Below are 23,088 nucleotides of genomic sequence, written 5' to 3'. Positions count from 1 at the left end.
GAAAATAAGCCGCACATCAAAGGAAGAATACAGAGTGGAAATATGTGTGCTCTGTGTGTGCGGCGAGATCAAAGGCAGGTCCATTGTGATGCCTTGACACTGACCTTCTTCCCAGGGGTCAATGACCCAGTTTTAGCTATGAGAGGTGGTTCCCCTGTCCATAGATGTGTACTGATACACATCTATGCCCTGTCATATCTGAGAGAGGAAACACTTCCTGCACCGGGGTCAGTGACCGAGTTTAACCTATGGGGCGGTCTCTTTGATGTCTTGAGAGGAAACATGGCCAGGGTAGTACCTAGTACATGTAGCTGAAACATGCATTATCACAAGTTGTTTGACTGGTACTCAGGCGGTCTCTTTGATTTTTTTCTTTGAGGAGGAAAAAAGTCGCGCCTTATGACCCGGAAAATACGGTACATGCTTTTACACGACTTTTTAAATTTTACTTCTAAAATTACAGTAAAGTGAACATTTGAACTATGCCTCTCTATGGATTATATTATGAAGCTGTTGAAAACATGCAGAGATTGTACTCTTCAAGGAAAGATCGATGGGACGATCATTTGAAGGTGAGTGGGAAAACTTGTCTTGAGGCCATTTAGGGTTGAAAACTCTACAGCGAATTACTGATATTACGAACTAAAATGTATCTCCCTTGAGATTCGTTGTACCCGGACTCCACTGTATACACGTTACCATGACTGTATCAGTGATGTTCGACCACCATAGTTAACTCTACCCATGTTACCATGACTGTACCAGTGATGTTCAACCACCATATCTAACTCTACACATGTTACCATGACTGTATCAGTGATGTTCGACCACCATATCTAACTCTACACATGTTACCATGACTGTATCAGTGATGTTCGACCACCATAGCTAACTCTACACATGTTACCATGACTGTAACAGTGATGTTCTACCACCATATCTAACTCTACCTATGTTACCATGACTGTATCAGTGATGTTCGACCACCATAGTTAACTCTACCCATGTTACCATGACTGTACCAGTGATGTTCAACCACCATATATAACTCTACACATGTTACCATGACTGTATCAGTGATGTTCGACCACCGTAGCTAACTCTACACATGTTACCATGACTGTAACAGTGATGTTCTACCACCATATCTAACTCTACCTATGTTACCATGACTGTATCAGTGATGTTCTACCACCATAGCTAACTCGACACATGTAACCGTGACTGTATCAGTGATTTTCTACCACCATAGCTAACTCTTCACATGTTACTGTGACTGTATCAGTGATGTCCTACCACCATAGCTAACTCTTCACATGTTACTGTGACTGTATCAGTGATGTCCTACCACCATAGCTAACTCTTCACATGTTACTGTGACTGTATCAGTGATGTTCTACCACCGTACCTAACTCTACACATGTTACCAAGACTGTATCAGTGATTTTCTACCACCATAGCTAACTCTACACACATTACCGATACCATGACTGTATCAGTGATGTCCTACCACCATAGCTAACTCTTCACATGTAACTGTGACTGTATCAGTGATGTTCTACCACCATAGCTAACTCCACACGTTACCATGACTGTATCATCAATGTTCTACAACCATATCCAACAGATGTTACAATGCCAAGAAGCCTGTGTAACTGAATGAAACTAGGGACAAACGTAACACAGATACTTTAAGGGGAGACAGGGTAGGCGGGCACTTTTTTTTTTTATTTTGGAAACAGCTTGCTGCTTGTTTGATTTTTGCAAGCAGAATAACCTAATTAAGGGAAACCATTTTAAATTTTGAGTGAAAAGCAATTTTTGGGGGTTTTATTCACCAAAATGTGAAAAAAACGTTATAAAATGTGCTTTTTTTAAAATGTTGCAGTTTGTGAACCAGTGCATGTTTTGATCCAATTTTTCTTCTTTGCAGCAATATGTGTGTGTTTAATAATTCTGTGCATCGAAAAGCATTTCTAAGCAATATATTATTTTAATTTAGCATTTTCAGTTACCGGTTCAGTTCTGATAAGAAAAATACATGAGATCCTAACTGTCAGACTCATAAAAACCCAACCAATGCACTGAACTCTTATTCCATGCACAGAACTGATGCTGTACAACTCATAAACAACATATACAAAAACTGAACAAATCCATCAAGCCTTTCAAAAGTTGCAACATTTTAATTGTAGCGTTTTGTCTGAAAATTACATTCAGAGAAAACAGCATTTTAAAGATTTGAACCAGTACATACAAAAACAAGTAGCACAGTGCACCCTGAATTCATATGTTTTTATCAGAATGACCACTTTACTATGATGGGGAAATGATTTGACGATCAAATTATCCGGACTTTTTTTAAAAAATCATTTGAAAACTCATCTATGTTAGTGCAGATATGAATCAAAACGAAACTGTCGGACTCATAAAAACACAAGGAATCCACTGTATTCTTATTCCATGCACAGAAATGGTGCTTCACAAATCATAAACAACATATACAAAATTGGAACAAATCCATCTAGCCATTCAAACGTTACAACATTTTAATTACCACATTTTGTCTCAAATTACATGTAGAGAAAACAGCATGTAAAAGAGTCTCACTAGTACCCCGGTAAACTAGTACCACAGTAGAGCTTGAATTAATGGGGTGGTTTTTTTTAACCAGAATAACACTTTAACTATGAAGGGGAAATGATTTGATAATCAAATTATCAGATTTTTTTAATTTAAAAAAAAAATCATATGAAAACATTAAAAAAGTCAATTATCTGTGTTTGTGCTGATATGAAAATATTGATCAGAACCAAACTGTCAGACTCATAAAAACCCAACGGATGCACTGATTTCTTATTCCATTGCATAGAAATGATGCTTCACAAATCATCAACAGCATTACATAATTATATATACACAAATGGAACAAAGCTATCAAGCCATTCAAAAGTTGCAACATTTTAATTACAGTATTTCTGTGCTCAATCCTAACACTGCAGCAAATTTCTGTAAAGCTGAATGTCCCTTTCCATGTACCAACATGGTCATACGCGGATTATTTTAAATGCAACTTTACCACCCGAAGCGTTGCAAACACCGGGAGAAGAGTAAACAACTGCAGACTTGAATGGACACTCATATGCACTCCAGATGCAGGGCCTGTGCAAATCCTTGGGCTGATGCATCACCTTCTTTCATAATCAGACTGCTATCAGACAAGCATTCAGTACAGGATATAGACCTTTCAGCAATAGATTGAGCTGATCAATGTTGACAAAAGCCCAACACATGTCAGCGGAGTGACGTTGCACAGTACCAGTATCCATATCTGCTTGTGATGGGTCAGAAGATGGCAAAGTATCTGTATCTTCTTATGGTTGGTCAGAAGATGGCAAAGCTGATGTTTCTGCTGTGGAAGAGGGTAGTTCCGGTTTAGCAAACTTTTCCATCAGGTCAATCTTTCTCCTCGCTGCCACCACAGGAGGACTGGTTCTCCCCTTGCTCCAACCTAATAAATACACAAACACTGATTTAATATTTGATACAACTGTCCACGGTTTTTGTTTGTAATAAGCTGCAAATTTTAAGACTCAATATAAACGTCAACAAGTGCTTGTACTTTATTTTGCAAATGACCATGTTACATGGGGTGTACCTCAACTTTTTGGCTAGGCCGGTAAATCAGAAATCCCAATCAGCCCCCAACCACTGAACCAGGCGGGTTTTCTTACAACCACCTCAGCGGCTCGTACCCACATATGTCGGTTGACGAACACACACACACACACAAAAGACATTCATTAATTTAACAGTGACTCATACTCATTACATGTGGATTTGCACTGCTTATTAATACCCAAACACACACAACTTAATGACAAAAAAGTGTATGTTTTAATATATATAATGATAAATAATTGAAAATAAAAGCAGCCACGAAAAAGCAAAAGAAATCAAAGTATTCTCACCCTGTCACACACTAAACCTCACAGAAGGTTATCCCATATATATACATACCAGCCCCTATCACAAAATTTACATGTCAAGTTTACAATGGGATTTGAGTAACCACACAATCACATACAATGATACACACAGGAACTAATACTGAAACTAGCTGAATTATTTTCTTTCTTTCTTCCTTTCTTTTCATATTTTTCTTTTAAAATTAATTCATTTCATCACACTTGCTATGTATTTGCTTGTTTCTTGTCTGTTGTCTGTTTTGTGTGTGTGTGTGTGTGTGTGTGTGTGTGTGTGTGTGTGTGTGTGTGTGTGTGTGTGTTCTGTGTGTGTGTATACATTTTCAGATTTCCTAAACCTAGCACTGTTTGCAGGTGATCTTTATGCTTTTGATTCATGAGTTGCCGCCCCAGTCCTTTAGTTTAACTCTTTTTTTTTCTTTGGTGAAGTAAATTGGATCTATTTTTTTATTCCTTAGTTAATGGAAAAGATTTGACAACAATATTGCTGTCAATGATAGGTTGGTCAGCCATGCTGGTGTAAACCAATCCTTTAGAATTAGAGAACGCTCTCTAGTAGGGTACTTATTTTCCTACGGTCAATGACCAGAAACAGAAACTGTGTCAGTCGTACATCGCTCAGATGCTGCTTCTCAGTTTGACCACAGACAAAGAATAATGATGACATGTTACACCATAGTAAGCTCTCAAGGACTGGCCAGCGAAGAACAATAAAATAGGGGTTGTGAAGACGATATCACAGAGATGATCGAGGGAGGGAGGGGCGGGGGGGGGGGGGGGGGGGGGGGGGGGGGGGGGGGTTGCAGCGGCGGCATGGTCAGTAAATTGGATCAAGAAACCCGCAAAATACTTCAGACACAAACTGTTTATCATTTACCTGCAAACCCTAACACATTCTTACAACAACAACAACATAACAATGTGCAATAAATCACGTTGTCAAACAAACAAGATCGAAAAGAGAAAGAAGCAAAACCCACCTCGTCGAGTCAAGAATCTTAGAATGTCGTCTGCTTCAATTCGATCATGTTGGTTCATTTCGGAGTGTTGTTACTTCCTTCTACTGTTCGCTGCTGCTGGTTCATCTTTCTCTGATATTTCTTGCCACTATGCCGAACATTTCCAATGTTAGGGTTGTTCTCCGCAGCTCAAAACTTTGAAAAATGCTGCTGAATCGGTGAAAAAGTCATGGATTTGTTGACACCGGGGGACTGATAAGTTGTCTACTGCGCTTGCGCCAAATGCCTTTGACCTACATATATTTGCATATATTAATTCCGGGGTTTCGGTTGGAACGGATTCTCTCTCTTTGTGCCTATGTCAACGGAAATTCCCCAACGGTGATGACGTCATCTTGAAGAACGGAAATTTCCACACAGTTTGAACAGCGAAGGGTCATGTCATGTGCGCACATTTACCAGCACGGAGTATCCAAAGTAGACCATTTTTTCGATTTTTTTGATAAAACACAGACAAAAACAACAAAACATCGGTTTGAAAATGGTTTTATTTACATGAATACATGTCTAAAATGACAAAAGCAGATTATTGAATGCATTCCAGGATGTTCAAAGGTGTGAAAAATGCAACAACCCCAAAAAGGTGTATGAGACCAAAAATAACTCATTTTGCCTACCCGGTCTGCCCTTAACTGATGTATGAGACATATCACACACATTACAAAGTCAAGAGTTCTATCACATTTACCCATGATATAGCCCTTGGCGTTTTCTGTTCAAAGCAAATACTGGGGCTCTCGGTAGCCTGTTTAGGAATGTCTGAACGAACACACATGGGTGTTACTGGGAAAAATCAAAAAACCTGAAAGGCAGGGGTCCAAAATGCTCAAGTTTGAAAGAAAGTTTCTGGACACCGACGAACCCAAATCATAATAAGCAAGATGGCGGCAAATCCAAGGGAGCGAACCGAGAAAGCACGCGAACCGGTGTCAAAAGTCGGATCGGAACCGCTGCTCGTTATTTCAACTTCCGGCTTCAGATTTTTTCAAAAACCGGAAATCCGGCAAAAGCCGGAAGAGTAACACCCATGAACACAAGTTTGATGTCTTGGCAGGTCCCTGTGGCCAATACCCACAATTCCCAGCAAATGTTGGCCAAATTATGTTACACTTACAGATTGTTTACCTCGTGTTGGTGCTTTACAAGGTGGTGTAACTGGACATTCAAGTCTCTTCCATTCAGATATTAACAGTGTATATATATTCCTGGTCATACCAACTCTCTTCGCTTAAGAGAGTTAAGCCTTTTCGATACTCAATGCTTACTCTGCTGGTTGAAGTTGGCAGTTGTTGTGATAAAGACGGCACCCAGCTCATCTGCTAGCTGGTTGCCATGGCGAATCAAGGCCTGGCTGGTCTCGTTATGAAAGAAGAGATGAGCTGCCCCTCCGCTGTCCCCAACAGCAACGATCAGCTTTGGCACCGCTGGCAGTTGTGCGGCGAATGCCCTGCACAAAGTCACACATCTTGCCTTGCACCTCACACACCACAGGTGTCTCAGGGCAATTCACCTTTTTTGCAAAGCCAGCTGTGCAATAGGGGAAAACCCCTAATGAAAATCAGTTTTAAACATTTCATATTCCAGGACACAAAGTTTACACATAGGCTTTTAACTGAGATCTTATATCTGTATTATTAAAGCAGCTGATCAACTTTGTTGAAATTTTATTGATACAACAATGACACAAGTAAAGAAATAATTCTTCATCACAACAATGACACAATTAAAAAATAATTCTTCATCAAGAAAAACTCGGCCTTAGCAGGCACTTTAAACCTCGAACCAAGGATGACAGTATTTTGTTGAAATGCTGCAGCACTCACCTTAAGGTAGCCAATGACGCCTGTCGCTGGGCAGAGTAGACCAGTATGTAACCATGCGTGACCAGACGTTGAGGGACTGGGCGCCCGTGGTAAGAAGACACTTCAATCTCTACAAGCTGCCGTCTGCTATCCAGGTAAGCCTGAGAATCATGCACATTTTGCATCAAAACTATCAAAACTCACAAAGATAAGACAATGCCCATGAAAAAGACACATATTTTGCTTTTACTGTCTGACCTCCAGCACCCCCCTTGCCCTAACCCATTCACCTTCTCCCTACACTTGTAAACACCTGGAGCCAAACTAAAGATGAACCCATTGGTAATAAAAGGCAGAGGAGAAAATGAGAAGCGGAAGGTGGAAGCTTGGCTTATGTCTCACCTGTAAGGTCAGAGCGTAAGGGTTGTCTGAGGCTACCTGCAGTCCTTCTGACGTAAGGAGTGGTCCCAAAGGCAGCTCCAGAGGGAAGGGATCGCCACACATGAAACACATGCAGATCCTGCAGCACACAGTGTACACATAAGCACTTAGTCTCTCACAGATGAAAAATAAGAAGCAATTCTTCACAGAAGAGTGATTACAAAAAAGTTGGCAGATGACAGATCTCACACATGATGGCGTCAGAATGTCACGCTCCTTAAAAGGTTATGACTAAAGCACTATAGTCACATTGCCTGCATGCTCTGTCTGGGGTATAGATGCAAATGTATGTATATATGTGTGTGTGTATGTGTGTGTGTGTGTGTGTGTGTGTGTGTGTGTGTGTGTGTGTGTGTGTGTGTGTGTGTGTGTGTGTGTGCATGTGTGTTACTCAGCTGTGCATGAATATTCAGGAAAACTAAAGTAGTAAAATCGAAAATTAAATTTCAACAATAAATTTTCATTTAATTAATATACTTACCCAACTCAGATAAATAGCATTAACTTCCGTTTGATGCTTAGACATTGAAGTACAGACCCTGGTAACAGGGGGAGGTAACTCCCAAAACAAAACAAAACCTTGAAGTCAAGGCCCTGGTAGTTACCTCCCCTCACCGGCAGCCCGCACATGCGCGGTACATACCGCCGGTATAGTCATTCCCAATGAAACACCACCTTCAACCATTAAAGGACCAGACCATGCTTATTTAAAGGTTATTAGAACCACTAACCGATGACTGAAGGTTAGAGAAATGCACCTGAAGATGCCAAAAATGTAAAGAAATTCACTGATTCGTTGCTGTATCATTGTGATTTAATTAAAAACGTTTTCTTCGAAACCCGCCAAATTCGTATGCTACACGAGACTTCGAAATGGCCGCCAGTAGACGAGAACCGGCTGTGACGTCATCTAGTGTCCGGAAACCGAAAGTTACAGCTTACCCTCAAGTGGGCGTTTGCCTACATCGAGCATCAACAACACGCCGAAGGAATGCGCACGGCTGCTGATAGCTATGAAGTATAGAAAAAAGGTTCAGGCATCAGTTATCACCTTTTTCCGATGGGCTTACAACTTCTGCAGCAAGACTGATTAAATGGAAACGGTCAACACGATGTGCTGTGTTTCGCGACACTTTCTTCCAATGCGAACGCAGTTAAGCCGGCAAGAAAACCTGGCACACACAAAACAGCTGTTGCCTAACGCAGTTCCAGTTCCGACAATTGTTGACCACTCACAGGAGGTCAGAAACCGGATACCAATGTCATCAGAACGATCTGCTTTCACTAAACGCAGACGAAAGGAAGCGAGTACATGTATACCGAGGGGTTCAGTGTCACTGGGCGTTTTTGTCAGACTGACAGTATTTGTGGTGGAATGGCATCTGTTCTTAATTTTAGGCACATGTGTTAAGATTACAGATTAAAACATATCTGTTACTACATGTCCGTCCCCATGCACCCACCTTAAAGTTCCCTCTCTCTCCCTCTTATACACTCACCTGGGTAATCGATGAGTCTCAGTGTCCGTCCATATACACATAGACATTCACACAAACACACACACGTTGTTATAGTTGTTATCTTTTAATTCAGTGTTTTATCAAATGGATAAAGAAATTGTTAATACAGCAAGCTTGCATGAATAATTTGCTGTTGTCCTTTTTTTCAGATCAGGTTCTGTAATACAGTAATACAAGTACAAATTCATGTTTGCAGTCATACTCATAGTGTGTGAGTGTATGTGTGTGTGTGTGTGTGTGTGTGTGTGTGAAAAGCACTTTGATACTTAAAACGTCTGTGTTCTTTGATTTTATTACAATACTGCAGTCAGAATATAAAGCAGACTTATTCCAACAATACATTTTGATCAGCAGTAAATGTGACGTCAAATTATGAACAACAATCCTGTGAGCAGATATATCTAACAGAAACAAATAGTCTAGCAAAATAATACAACCAAGTACATGTACGGACATCATCATCCACATAAAAAAATTGATTGTAGGAAGAGCACAACTCTGTGTTATTACCACGGCTTCAGTCAAACTGCCAGTTCAACTTTATCTCTGTGGGGTTTTTTCTCTCTCAGCCGAAATGGCTGCGATCTGCTGGCCGATGTGAATGCGTGATGTATTGTGTAAAAAAATTCCATCTCACACGGCATAAATAAATCCCTGCGCCTTGAATATGTGCGCGATATAAATTGCATAAAATAAAAATAAAAAAATAAAAAAAATAAAAAATCCCTGCGCTTAGAACTGTACCCACGGAATACGCGCGATATAAGCCTCATATTGATTGATTGATTGATCAAATGCCGTTTTGAACAGTCTACAATCCATGAACAACTCAGTAAATATAATCCGTGGAACTGAAGTTGAGAGTTGAAGCAAGTGTATCCTTTATTCTAACTGCATGGTGTGAACATTTCCCTGGGGGTATCTTATCTTGGCCAAGCAGTCTACATTTAAGCTGACTCGCGCTACTCAAGCCCCCCCCCCCCCCCCCCCCATTCGCCTCAATTAGCTGTGCGAATGTCTGGCATCGGTCACAGGGTACCGTTATACCTTTCACCCCTCGGCTAGCTAGTAGCGTGTCAGTGACCTATTTCTGAGCCCCGCTACAACTACCCCCCATCAGGATGACTAAATACAGGTCAGTTGTTCTTATTCAAGGCATGCTAAACTTTGTCAGCATGTATGTTTCCTTGTTGTGAGAACTATAGTTCGATCTCTATTGTTGTTTAAATGTTGCATGTCTCACACACACAATCAAACACACGACTCAGCCCTGATTTTTCCTCTTTATTCAAACTCTCTGTGGTGCAGACTCTTGAAAACCATTCACATCGTGTTTGACATCGATGTGTAGGTCAGAATGTCCTCTCTCAGCTGATGTCCGTTTTGCAATAGCCACACAAACGAGACGATAAGTAAAGGTAACAAACAAAAAGTACACGTTTTCCCAGCTGTGATATGCCTGTGCCACACAACCGCTGTTATCAATAGGGCGTATGCATAAACTGACTTATCAATCAATCAATCAATCAATGAGTCTTATATCGCGCATATTCCGTGGGTACAGTTCTAGGCGCTCTGCAGTGATGCCGTGTGAGATGAAATTTTATACGGCCAGTAGATTGCAGCCATTTCGGCGCATATTTACCTTTCACGGCCTATTATTCCAAGTCACACGGGTATAGGTAGACAATTATTAACTGTGCCTAAGCAATTTTGCCAGGAAAGACCCTTTTGTCAATCGTGGGATCTTTAACGTGCACACCCAATGTAGTGTACACGGGGGGAGGTTCGGACACCGAAGAGAGTCTGCACACAAAGTTGACTCTGTGAAATAAATTTCCGCCGAACCTGGGATCGAACTCACGCTGACAGCGGCCAACTGAATACAAATCCAGCGCGCTACCAACTGAGCTATATCCCCGCCCCACGGTACTTATGAGAGTAGTTTCCCTTGTTTGGGATACCAAACAATGGCGTCAGCGAAGGGAAAGCCTGTTACCGTGAGCGAGTTACATTCGTTCTTGCGTGAAAGAGGCGTCACGTTTAGCGATTACCGCAAGCATGAAGTGTCCGATTTAGTGCAGAAAGCATTTGAAATCAAGTTGCCCATCGATCCCAAGGCGCTGATCGAGGATCGAGCCGAAGTGATCGGCTTGAAACTGCGCGATTTAGCCGGTCCAGAAAGAGCGGTGCGTCCCGCTAGCGCTACGTGTCATTTGTGCATTTGTACTACGTATCGTTTGCACTATTTTCTGTAGTGCTATCGACACAAATTGACAAAAACAGTAGTGCTATCGGCACGTATTGCTATTGCCACAATTCACACATGCCATTATCACCTCCCCCTCTCTCTCCCCATCTGTCTTCTCTCGCTCTTTCTTTCTCGCTCGCTCTTTCCCCCTCCCCCCGCCTCTCCCCCCTCTCTCTCTCTCTCTCGCATGATACCGTATATACATCCACGGATGTTTTTCTGTGTGTGAGTTTGTGTGTACGATACTGTGTGTACGTATGCGTTTGTGTGTGTGTGTGTTTGTGTGTGTGTGTGTGTGTGTGTGTGTAATGAAGAGAGAGACAGACAGAGAGAGAGGGAGAGCGGTAATTGAATTTGCCTTTTACCGAATGAAAACTATTGTCAAAAACAATGCATTAAGAACTAAAACCAACCAACCATGAAATAAAAACCACCCTCCATCCCTCTCTCTCTTTCTCTCTCTCTGTTAACTGTCTCTCTTCCGCTTTCTCGCTCTTTCTCTGTATTTCTGTCTGTCAATCCCCCCCCACCCCCCCCCGATCTCTCTCCCCCTCTAATTTCATAAAAGAATCGAATTTGGGAGAGAAGAAAAGGTTTCACTAATATCCTCGGTTATACCTTGTGTCAATATTTGTATTTAAAAATATATGCAATAACACTGTCTTACAATTTGTCAAAAACAAAGCCCTTTTTTTCTAAAAAGATCAAAATCCGAAAGAAACAACTGAAAATCATGCAGAGACTTTCTTCCAAAAATTACAAATCTCTGGCAAAGTGAAAGGAAAAACAAAATATTCCTTCAGAGATTGCGAGAGAGAGAGAGAGAGAGAGAGAGAGAGAGAGAGAGAGAGAGAGAGAGAGAGAGAGAGAGAGAGAGAGAGAGAGACACGCACACACACACACAAGACAAGACAAGACAAAGACAAATTATTTATTAACGAGGGTAATGGCATAAACAAACAGGTGCTTTTTCACATCCAGCCCTCGCACATGGAAGGGTTTAATCTAATGATAATACGTTTAAAAAATGTTAGAATATGAATCAAAGAAGTAAAAAAAAGCAAACAACCGAACAAACGATTAACAGACTAAACAAACAAACATACATACAAACTAACATAACAAAGAGAGAGAGAGAGAGAGAGAGAGAGAGAGAGAGAGAGAGAGAGAGAGAGAGAGAGAGAGAGAGAGAGAGAGAGAGAGAGAGAACTCAGAATGGTTTATTATATTAGGGTCACAGAGAGAGAAAGAGAGGGGCAGCGAGAGAGACTGAGAGACAGAGTGAGTGAGCGAGCGAGTAAGCAAGAGAGAGAGAGATAGACACACACACACACACACACACACACATATACACACACACATACACAGACATACATATACACACACAAACCAGAAGGAGTGAGAGCGCGAGAAAAAATGAGAAAGAGAAAGTCGTCAGTAAGTAGTGGTATTGACACGTAGCGATAATGACACGTAGCGCTAAAAGATGTAGTGCTGTCGACACGTAGTGATAATGAACGAATGATAGCGACTCATAGACAAATTATTTGTAGCACTAATCAACGTAGCGATAGCGGCACGTAGCACAAATGACACGTAGGACAAATGACACGTAGCACAAATGACACGTAGCACAAATGACACGTAGCGCTAGCGATACGCACCCCAGAAAACCCACGACGACGCAATGTTCAGCTGCAGAATCCTGGTTTCTTGTCAGGAAGTACCAACATAAACATTCTACCTGTAGCAAGCTGTGACCCAGCGCTGACACTTATCGTAGTGATAATTAAACTTTCCAGGCTTCACGAATGGAAAAAAATTCGATCCCCACACACCGTTCGGGATACCTAGTGTCCATATTGCACACTCCCCATGCACATCTTTTCTGTCTCGGCATTTTATAACTTCAAAAATGTCACAGTCTACACAGCACTGTGAAAACAAAAACACGCCATGTTTGTTATCCCTTTCAAGGGAAGCTACTCTCGCGCTCTCCTCCCGCGCGATTTACGAATATGGACTATTTCCCACGCTGTGGTAATTTTAGAACTCTGACTTGGGCTGTCGCTGCGCTTATCAGCGCTCGCTGGCAGCAGGGACAGTTTCGGGAAACTGAGTGTGCGGCCTGAAACAGGCGTGGCAGGAACACGATTCGAAGCGTTTTTGACGCTAAAACAGCGTGGTCTGGTCCTTTAATAACGATTGCGGGGTAGGTTGGGAGGGCATTTACTATGTGAGTTGGGTAAGTATATTAATTAAATGAAAATTTATTGTTGAAATTTTCGATTAAATCACATATTCTTACTCCAACTCACATAAATAGCAGATTGCTACATAAGGTGGCGGGAAACTCACTGATTTCTGGTAAGAATCCGGCCTGCTTCAACCATGACTGGTAAGCAACTACTACCATCCCGGCGGGTACTAGAGAAACCCGCAGAAAGTAGTTTAAGAAAGACGTCTTAAAAACGTCCAAAACACCGCTCTGAAGCCGTTTGAGATTCAGCCTGGTCGCAGAACCGACAAATAAGCGGCCCAAGCTCTGGCCCCATGAGTTCTAGGAGAACGCAGAGGAAGGACTGAACGCTCCCCCCCCACCATTTGACTGCCACACTCATAAGCTTGTTCAATGAGTGTGGAAGCCCATCTAGTCAGCGCTGTTTTGCAATAATTTGCTTCTATCCGTTTAAAACGAAAGAACCTAAGATTCTGGTCTGGCACTCCAAAAGGAGCCATTCAAGACGAGTATGTTCAAATTATAGGTACCGGCAGTCAAAAAATGAGTCTGAAAAATCTGCTAATGTTTTGAGATGTTCTTATTCTTCTGTATAAAACTAGAATAAGGCAGGTTTCACAATCTTCAATCACAGACTTCCTTTTTTTTCAACAAAATCAATCTTGACAGAGACCTTTGAAATAATGTTTTTATTAAAGCCTTACATCCTCCTGGATGAAATCAAGACAAAAACTTGTATGCAGACGCATTCTTGTCGACATAATGTGATATCTTGTTACAGTACTCTATCAAACAAAGGGATAGACTTAAACAGAATTGGATAACCATTTATTCAAAGAATATTGTCCAGAGGCTTTAATAAATTAAACAATAACAATGCAAGCAAAATATCATTTCCGAGCTCAGTGAAAAAAGCAGCAAATAAGGACTAATTATGGGAATTCCGTTCTTCTGAACTGCTATTTCGCTGTGATGCACGTCATGAGCATACCTTCAAAAAGTAACAATGTTAATTGCACTCCATTTCTCTTTTTTTTGTTAAAGTAGAATCATTAACCAATAAAAAAAAAACGATCTTGGAAAAAAAGTTGAATATTCTTAGAAATAAATACCTGAAAATGTAACCCTACCCTCTAAATGGTGACATCATGACAGCGAAAAAAATACCGAACAAGTCATGTGAAGCGATAATAAAACATTAAGTTGGTTTGAAACTAAAAGATCATCATTGGAACCAGGGACGAGTCATTAACAATGCTAGTGAGATTTGGCTAGCCGAAACCAGAAGACCGAGACGGGTTGCCTCCGCGATGCATATGAAAAAAAAAGGCGATTTTTCTCATTTGAGCAGATTTTCACACTAAGCATAACATATCTGTTTATACATTGGGATCCAGGAAATCGAAAGGATACAATGCAATGACTTTTGAATCTGTAATCAAAAGTGTTATTATTATTTGCAATTTTTAGAATTGAAAATTTTTAATTAAATTTTCATTTGATTAATATACTTACCCGAGTCACATATTAGCATTGACGCAGTCGATAAGCTAAGGTGTCTGAAACGCTATCCCGCCTATAGTCTAAGGGAAGCAACCCAAGCTAAAAAAGTAGCAAGCTTGCTACCCTGGGTTGCCTCCCGTAGCGTATCACGCCACAGATCTCGTACCCGGTACGAGACACCCTCATTCGACTTCTAGAATACAAAGAAACTAAAAGCGGGGAAGGTGGGAGGGAATTACCTATGTGACTCGGGTAAGTATATTAATCAAATGAAAATTTAATTAAAAATTTTCGATTAAATTACATATTCTTACTCCGAGTCACATATTAGCAGATAACTCCAACAAGGTGGTGGGTAAGATCAAAAAGTTCAAACTCACTCTAAAGTTCTAGAGAGACAAAACCAGCTGCCGCCAAGGAAGGAATGGGCCGAGACCCATCCTGACAGAGGGCAGCAATGTCTGCAGAACCTGATAAGACAAAATCCTAGCGCCAGAAGCTGTGCGCAGGACATCATCCAAACCTCATAAACCAAAAAGGCTAAGGAGGAGGCCCAGGCCCTGGAAATGAGCTCGGGCCGAGCCGAGGGAAAGATAGCATAAAGCTATGACAAGGCGGAGGGAAAGAAAATCCCTTGCCAAGAAACTGGCCCACTGCCAAAAGTCAGGAAAGGATCCCGTGAGAAAGAAACCACTAACTCACTCTAAACCCTTGCCAGGAACTGGCCCACTGCCAAAGGACAGAAACGGACCGAGAACCACCCTGATTGACAGCCTAAATGTCTCTCAGGCAAGAAATGCGAAAGACAACATAAGAGAGCCAGCACTTCTTCCAATCTTCTGAACCGTAAAACAGTCCGGAAAAGGACCCCAGTCTTGGATAAACCCGACCAAGTAGAGGGAAGGACAAGCTGCCCCCCCCCCCCCTTAAAATTGGAAGGAAATGCTAATGGCCTGGAAAAGATCCGTGCGTAAGGTTGCCGGCTAAGCCCTGAAAAGGACCGACCCTCACGGAGACCATAAGGAAAAAATGCCAAAGTAAGAAAACTTTGGGATGGAGTGAGGCCAAAAAGGCCCCTGAGAGAACAGTCAGCTCCAGAAGAGTGACCAAACTCCAAACTGGAAAGAGAGAGACGCCTGAGTACCAAGTACCAGAGTCCAACTCAATGAGCAAAACTCAAGGGAGACGGTCACCAGTCGTCCCCTGCCCATCCCTGCGAAAGCAGAGAGAGGGGTAAAAAAGAGGACGAAGCGACCTAAGGTAGTGCGTAAGCACCGGAAATGCGGACCCGCAGTGGCCAAATCCTAATGTGACCGGAGGCCGGAAACAAAATGACAAAAGCCAGCGTGTTCGCAGAGCAGACTGCTTGTAGGTAATTGAAATGAATCAAAAAACCCGAAACAGAAAGAACGAGGCTGGTAAGAAAGACGGAAAACCGTGAAGCGAACCAGCAGTCAGACTCCCGAGACCAGAGTTCTCAGGAGAAAAAAAGTAATAGTCATAGTTGCAAGTGAAAAAGGGGTGACCAGGCCGGAAGCCCAACCCGGCAGAAATTGTCCCAACTCACATCATGCAAGCATGATGGAGAAGAGGAAGAGACGAAATCCGCAGTCACAAGAACCAATTGCCAAAGTCGCAACACGACAGGCAGGAGACTATAACACAGGCTAAGGCCGAGAGCCTTGCTGCCCGTAGGCCGGCCATTGCACCAAAGTACCCAAAGTACACAGGCACAGTAAGAAACCAAAAGTTTCGGCCGCCGAAAAAGATGCTGGCCTAGAGGCCAGCACCGAGAAAACTGGAACGTTAGCTAGACCTCTGCCCAAAAAGGGGAGGAGTAGCCAAAAAACCTGAGAAAAAGTGACAAGCCAAGAATGACTTCTCAAACATGCATTGCCCAGACAATGCACCCTCAGGAAGATCTGAATGTTACTTCCGAGGCCAACTCGAGTGAACCTTAAGTTTGGACGAAACACCAGAACGCGTCTGATCGCTAGAGAAAGACAGAGTCAGACTCGGCGAAAGACAAACCTGGACCAAGTCCAGAAGCTCGTGGCAAAGAGAAAACGGGGAAGCCCAAAGGCAGAAACCCCCTTTTTAAACGGAAATCGACCTCTCAGCACCCCTACGCTGGGAAACAGAAAGAATGTCGAAGCCCGAAGCCACAAGCACAAGGAAAGCAACAACCACCACCGCCAACGGATGTGATGGCTGTTGCTCCGGCCGAGGCTAAACCCCGAAGCCCTAAGGCCAACTGTTGTTTCAAAAACCCAGCGTACCTATGACGGCTGTGAAAGAAACAATCTCACCTGAGCTGAGGACTTAGGCCGCTTAGGCTGAGTCCGCTGAGGTATAGCCTGCTTAGGAGCGGCCTGCTTTCAGATTGAAGCTCAAAAGAAGGGAACCGCTGTTCTCTGTTGGTCTCAATCCCCTGCTTCTGGCATGAGGGGCCAGGCTGCCGGAGAGAGACCGTCCGCCAAGGATGGCGATCTGAGAATGTTCCTTGTCGACTCCTCAGAAAACCGGGAGTGGGCAAGAAACAAGTCCCTTCTGCACGAGACCGCATGGAGATAGTGCAGAGAGGACAGCCTCATCTGTGCCTCGTTCACCCTTGTAAGTGTGGAGAGGAGTGAGACACTTCCTCCGCGTCCTGCTCTTTACTAAGGGTAAAGGGTGCCAAGGAATCTGCCAGAGCGCGAGAAAGCGCCCGCAGGAGATTTTCCAAGGAAAGTGGGAGAGAGGAGCTAGCGGCCACCACCGGAGTGTGTGGATGCTGCTGTCCCAACAGAGGCAAGAAGCCTGTATGCCCATAGGGCAAGCCTTGTTCGAAATTCACCGGCGACCAAACGGAAGCAGCGGGAACTGAACCTGAAAATCCGGGAGGAGCCGGAAGAGCGGCAGCAACAGCAGCGCTATGCCAAAGCTGGTGCTGAGCCACCTACGAGCTGAAGCTCGGAACCCAAAGGTAGGCCGTAGGCCAGAACCGGAAGTGACAGTAACCTGTGCACTACCCGCTTGACCTACACTTACTGCCAAGGCCGGAAGCGCAGCTGCCGGAAACAGCTGCTGACCCAAGGGCAAAGCTCAAACCGGAAAGGGCCATGGGCTGCCCACACGCCGATGAACTAACATTTCCCGCCGGAGCCGGGAGAGAAGCCGTCGCGGACGACTGCTTACGTATAGCGCAGCTCAAGTCGGATGGAATCATTGACTGTCCGCTTTCCAACGAGGCACTACTTCCGTGAACCGGAAGCGCAGCTGTCACGTACGACTGCCGACGAAAGGCAAGGCTCGAACCGGACGTGACAGTAGCCTGTGCACTAACCAGTGAACCTACACTTCCGGCCGGAACCGGAAGAACAGCTGTCGCGGGCGACTGCTGCCGTAGGGCAAGGCTCGAACCGGACGTGACAGTAGTCCGTGCACTAGCCGGTGAACCTCTTACTTCCGGGTGGAGCCGGAAGCAGCTGTCGCGGACGACTGCTGACGTAAGTCGAAACTCGAACCGGACGTGATAGTAGCCTGTGCACTAGCCAGTGAACCTCTTACTTCCGGCCGGAGCCGGAAGCAGCTGTCGCGGACGACTGCTGACGTAAGTCGAAGCTCGAACCGGACGTGACAGTAGCCTGTGCACTAGCCAGTGAACCTCTTACTTCCGGCCGGAGCCGGAAGCAGCTGTCGCAGACGACTGCTGACGTAAGTCGAAGCTCGAACCGGACGTGACAGTAGCCTGTGCACTAGCCAGTGAACCTCTTACTTCCGGCCGGAGCCGGAAGCAGCTGTCGCGGACGACTGCTGACGTAAGTCGAAGCTCGAACCGGACGTGACAGTAGCCTGTGCACTAGCCAGTGAACCTCTTACTTCCGGCCGGACCCGGAAGCAGCTGTCGCGGACGACTGGTGACGTAAGTCGAAGCTCGAACCGGACGTGACAGTAGCCTGTGCACTAGCCGGTGAACCTCTTACTTCCGGCCGGAGCTGGAAGCAGCTGTCGCGGACGACTGCTGACGTAAGTCGAAGCTCGAACCGGACGTGACAGCAGCCTGTGCACTAGCCGGTGAACCTCTTACTTCCGGCCGAAACTGGAAGCAGCTGTCGCGGACGACTGCTGACGTCAAGCGCAGCTCGAACCGGAGGGGACCATGGTCTGTCCGCAACCAGTGAACCACTACTTCCGGGAACCGGAAGTGCAGCTGCCGAAGACGGCTGCTGCGAGCACATACCTTGTACTGGCCGCGTCCCCGAAGGGACACGCTCAGGTGCACTCCCGCAAGCGGAAGCCACCGAGGCCGGCCACGAAGGGAAGCTTGTCCCAGCGAGTGGAATCCAGAGACAACACGAGCGCCAGTAGACTGGGCCGACGCTCCGGAAACGCAAGTGAGCGACAAGGACCTGGGTAAAAAACGTCCGGAATCCGAAGCTGCCGTCGTCACCCTCGAAGCCACCAAGCAAGGGACGCCCGCCCCCAGAAGTACGGATCTCTGTGAGCAAAGAAGCAATAAGACTAGCCACCAGAGCGCTAGGCTCTGGCTAGGCTCTGGTGTCAACAAAGGGGGAGAAACGGCCGCACAAGCGGCCGAAACTGACGTCTGAGAGACAGACGGAGTCTCTTCCGGCGCCGAAAAAAGCACAGAAAAGACCGAATTAGTCTTAGGATCAGAAACATGTACCATGGGGCTATAGGCATAAGACGAGGAAGCCCCCCCCCCCCCCCCCCCCCCCGTCTTTTCTCACTAAACGCCCAGCCGGCGACGTGAGAAAGTAATCTACTGAAAAGTAACAAGTCTCGAGGACGTAAGCTTCAGCAGACCGGAACTAGCACTAGCAAACAAGCCACAAAAGTAGCTACAAAAACATGCTACTGGCAAAATGTTCAAAGTCCGAGCACGGACCCAAACAGGCATACCAGTCTAACCGGAAGTGCAGCTGCCGAAAACGGAAGCTGACAAGAGGTAAACAAAGACTACTGAAAATTTAACTAAGTCCGGAACGGACCTAAAAATCAGCAGAATAATCAACTAGCAAAATAATAATAGCTTCGTAAGAAGCTAAATAACAGCCTACCAAGGTAGTTTACATTCCTAGAAAGGACGTAAACATCTCGATAGCACAACATGCTAGGATAAAGGACGACTACCAAAAGGCGGCCGCCGAATACAACTACTGTAGAATTCTAAGTCCAGAACGGATGAAGAATCCTAGTAGAAAATAAACTTAGCACTAGCGCAGTAGCCGCTAAAGCAGCTAAAACTAACAGCCTACCAAGATAGTAAAGCGACCGGGCACGGACGAAAAACTACTCAGTAGAAACACAGCGTGCTAGCGAAAAATGGCTCCAACTGGAGGCCAACAAAACAACTACTGTAAAATCGAAGTCCAGAGCGGACAAGAAATTCAGCAGAAAAAATATTTACTAGCAAGAAAAAGATACCTACAAGGAATCTAAAACTAACTTCCTACCGAGTAAGCTCACCGTCCGAGCACGGACGAAAACCAACTCAGTAGAAACACCACGTGCTAGCAAAAAAATGGCCACCAAAATGGCGACCAACGCAACTAGAAACCGCTGAAGAAACTTCTGAGTCCAGAGGACGTAAGCAATTTCCAGCAGAATCAAATACAATGTCAAAATAAAATAAGGAACAATCTCACCAACTGGAAACAGCTAGGAGAAAACGGGAGGCCGAGGCCGGTGGGTGTCAGGCTGACAAAACGAAACGGCCTCGGAGCATAGCGCAAAAAACGACCTTATCTCTCTGGCTGAAAGGAGTCGAAATGAGGGTGTCTCGTACCGGGTACGAGATCTGTGGCGTGATACGCTACGGGAGGCAACCCAGGGTAGCAAGCTTGCTACTTTTTTAGCTTGGGTTGCTTCCCTTAGACTATAGGCGGGATAGCGTTTCAGACACCTTAGCTTATCGACTGCGTCAATGCTAATATGTGACTCGGAGTAAGAATATGTAATTTAATGTTATGTAACAAATTTAATAATACAATTCTGAACTTACATAACTTGACGAAATGTAAAACAAGTCGCGTGAAGCGATATATAAACCTTTAGTCAATCTATAGGCATCAAATTAAAGGATAAACTCAAAAAAACAGTCATCGGCGAGACTAAATTCAGATAGTCTCGGTTAACCATACCCGAAAACCGTCACGGGTCACACTCGTCTCCGCGAAGCATACTCAACCTGTTTTCTTTAATTCTGAACGCGTTTTTAAAGTAAACAATACATATGTATATATATTTTAAATCAGAAAAAGATAAGAAATACAATGCAGTAATGTTTGAATCTATAATGAAATATTTGTTATTGATGACAATTTTAATGAGCGAACTTATTCGCTTATTTTCAAGCTACCTAGCTCTAATGCAATATCAAAGTCCCGACTGAGTCAAAGATTACTTGACAGTTCCGCCCCAACTATCACAAAAACGGAAAAGACGTCCTCAAAGACTGTGGCAGAGTACCTTAACGCAGTCCTAGTATATCCAATACAGATTGCACTGTGGCATAGTACCTGGATGCAGTCCCAGTATATCCACTGCAGACTGAACTGTGGCATAGTACCTGGACGCAGTCCCAGAATATCCACTACAGACTGAACTGTGGCATAGGACCTGGACGCTGTCCCAATATATCCACTACAGACTGAACTGTGGCATAGTACCTTGACGCTGTCCCAGTATATCCACTACAGACTGAACTGTGATATAGTACCTGGACGCTGTCCCAGTATATATCCACTACAGGCTGAACTGTGGCATAGTAATTGGACGCTGTGTCAGCATATCTACTACAGACTGAACTGTGGCATAGTACCTGGACGCTGTCCCAGTATATCCACTGCACACTGAACCTTAATTGGCACAAGAATCAGAGAGGAAGAGGTAACCTTAGCCAATGGTGAAAAGGTGGTTAACAACAACCAAGAAATAAGATGAAATTGTTTTTAAATCGATTTCGGAAATTTTATTTTAATCATAATTTTTATATTTTTAATTTTCAGAGCTTGTTTTTAATCCGAATATAACATATTTATATGTTTTTGGAATCAGAAAATGATGAAGAATAAGATAAACGTAATTTTGGATCATTTAAAAAACAAATAAATTTAATTACAAATTTCAGATTTGTAATGACCAAAGTCATTAATCAATTTTTAAGCCTCCAAGGTGAAATGCAATACCAAAGTCCGGCCTTCGTCGAAGATTGCTTGGCCAAAATTTCAATCAATTTTATTGAAAAATGAGGGTGTGACAGTGCCGCCTCAACTTTTACAAAAAGCCGGATATGACGTCATCAAAGACATTTATCGAAAAAATTAAAAAGATCTCTGGGGATATCATACCCAGGAACACTCATGTAAAATTTAATAAAGATCGGTCCAGTAGTTTACTCTATATCGCTCTACACACACACAAACGCACAGACAGACAGACAGACAGACAGACAGACAGACAGACAGACAGACAGACAGACAGACACACACACCACGACCCTCGTCTCGATTCCCCCTCTATGTTAAAAAATTTAGTCAAAACTGGTACCCCCGAAGTCGGTCAGAATTGGATACACTTACCCTATATTCATCCACACTGACACGCGTGCGCGCACGCACGCACGCACGCACGCACATATGCAACAATAACCATAACAAAAATCAAACTTTTAAAAGCACTTGAAAGTAAACAAACAAAGCAACTATTGATTCCCTACGATTATATGATCGTGACTCACTGTCTTTCCAAGTTGGAACGTTTTCAATCTGCTGTCTGACGTCATCAAAGTGTTGAAAAACGTACGGCGATGTCTATAAAACTCTCACTTGACCACAACATTCACAATGCAGTGCATTCAAGGATTGAAAAAAACACTGGCATTGATCAGACACAGTCATTGAATGTTGTTATTTTAAACATGAATCTGCTTAACATTTGGTAAGAAATGACCGTCAATAGTGCCGGGCGGTCGTGAGAATTCAAGGTTTTCAGAGACAGACAGTAAATAACGTGTTCTGAAATAAACACATGCCGAAAAATTCTTTAGTCAACCAGTTGATCATCTGCCTGACAACGGATAGGAAGTGTAAAATTGGTCGCATCATGACAATTTGCTGTGTATGGCGGTTATAACAGACGATTTGTCTGCAGGGCGGTCGTGAGAAAAAATGAGACAGACACCTTGCCCGAGTGACAAAATGACCAAGCGCAAGTAGAATAAGCCGTAGTTAGCCTTTCAAAACCATTTCATGTCGTGATTTGATGGAAATTGCTACTTATTAAAAGCATTTTACGTCCAAACCTTTTGACAGCCATTCAAA

General features: G+C 43.7%; 1 protein-coding gene across 1 annotated transcript in view; it reads right to left on the bottom strand.

Moving 5' to 3' along the window:
* Window positions 1–23,088, bottom strand: part of LOC138970868 (rho GTPase-activating protein 190-like) — a 203,090-nt gene that overhangs the window by 121,406 nt on the left and 58,596 nt on the right. The window contains exons 14-16 of the mRNA XM_070343430.1: window positions 7,210–7,327; window positions 6,829–6,968; window positions 6,271–6,452 (exon numbers count right to left, since the gene is read on the bottom strand). Of these exons, the coding sequence (XP_070199531.1) occupies window positions 6,271–6,452; window positions 6,829–6,968; window positions 7,210–7,327 (440 nt within the window). The remainder of the gene's footprint in view (window positions 1–6,270; window positions 6,453–6,828; window positions 6,969–7,209; window positions 7,328–23,088) is intronic.

This window comes from Littorina saxatilis, linkage group LG7 (genome assembly GCF_037325665.1).
Source record: "Littorina saxatilis isolate snail1 linkage group LG7, US_GU_Lsax_2.0, whole genome shotgun sequence".
In the NCBI taxonomy this organism is placed as follows: Eukaryota; Metazoa; Mollusca; class Gastropoda; order Littorinimorpha; family Littorinidae; genus Littorina; species Littorina saxatilis.
The sequence above is the reverse complement of the archived record's forward strand: the minus strand, read 5'-3'. Positions and strand labels throughout refer to the sequence as shown.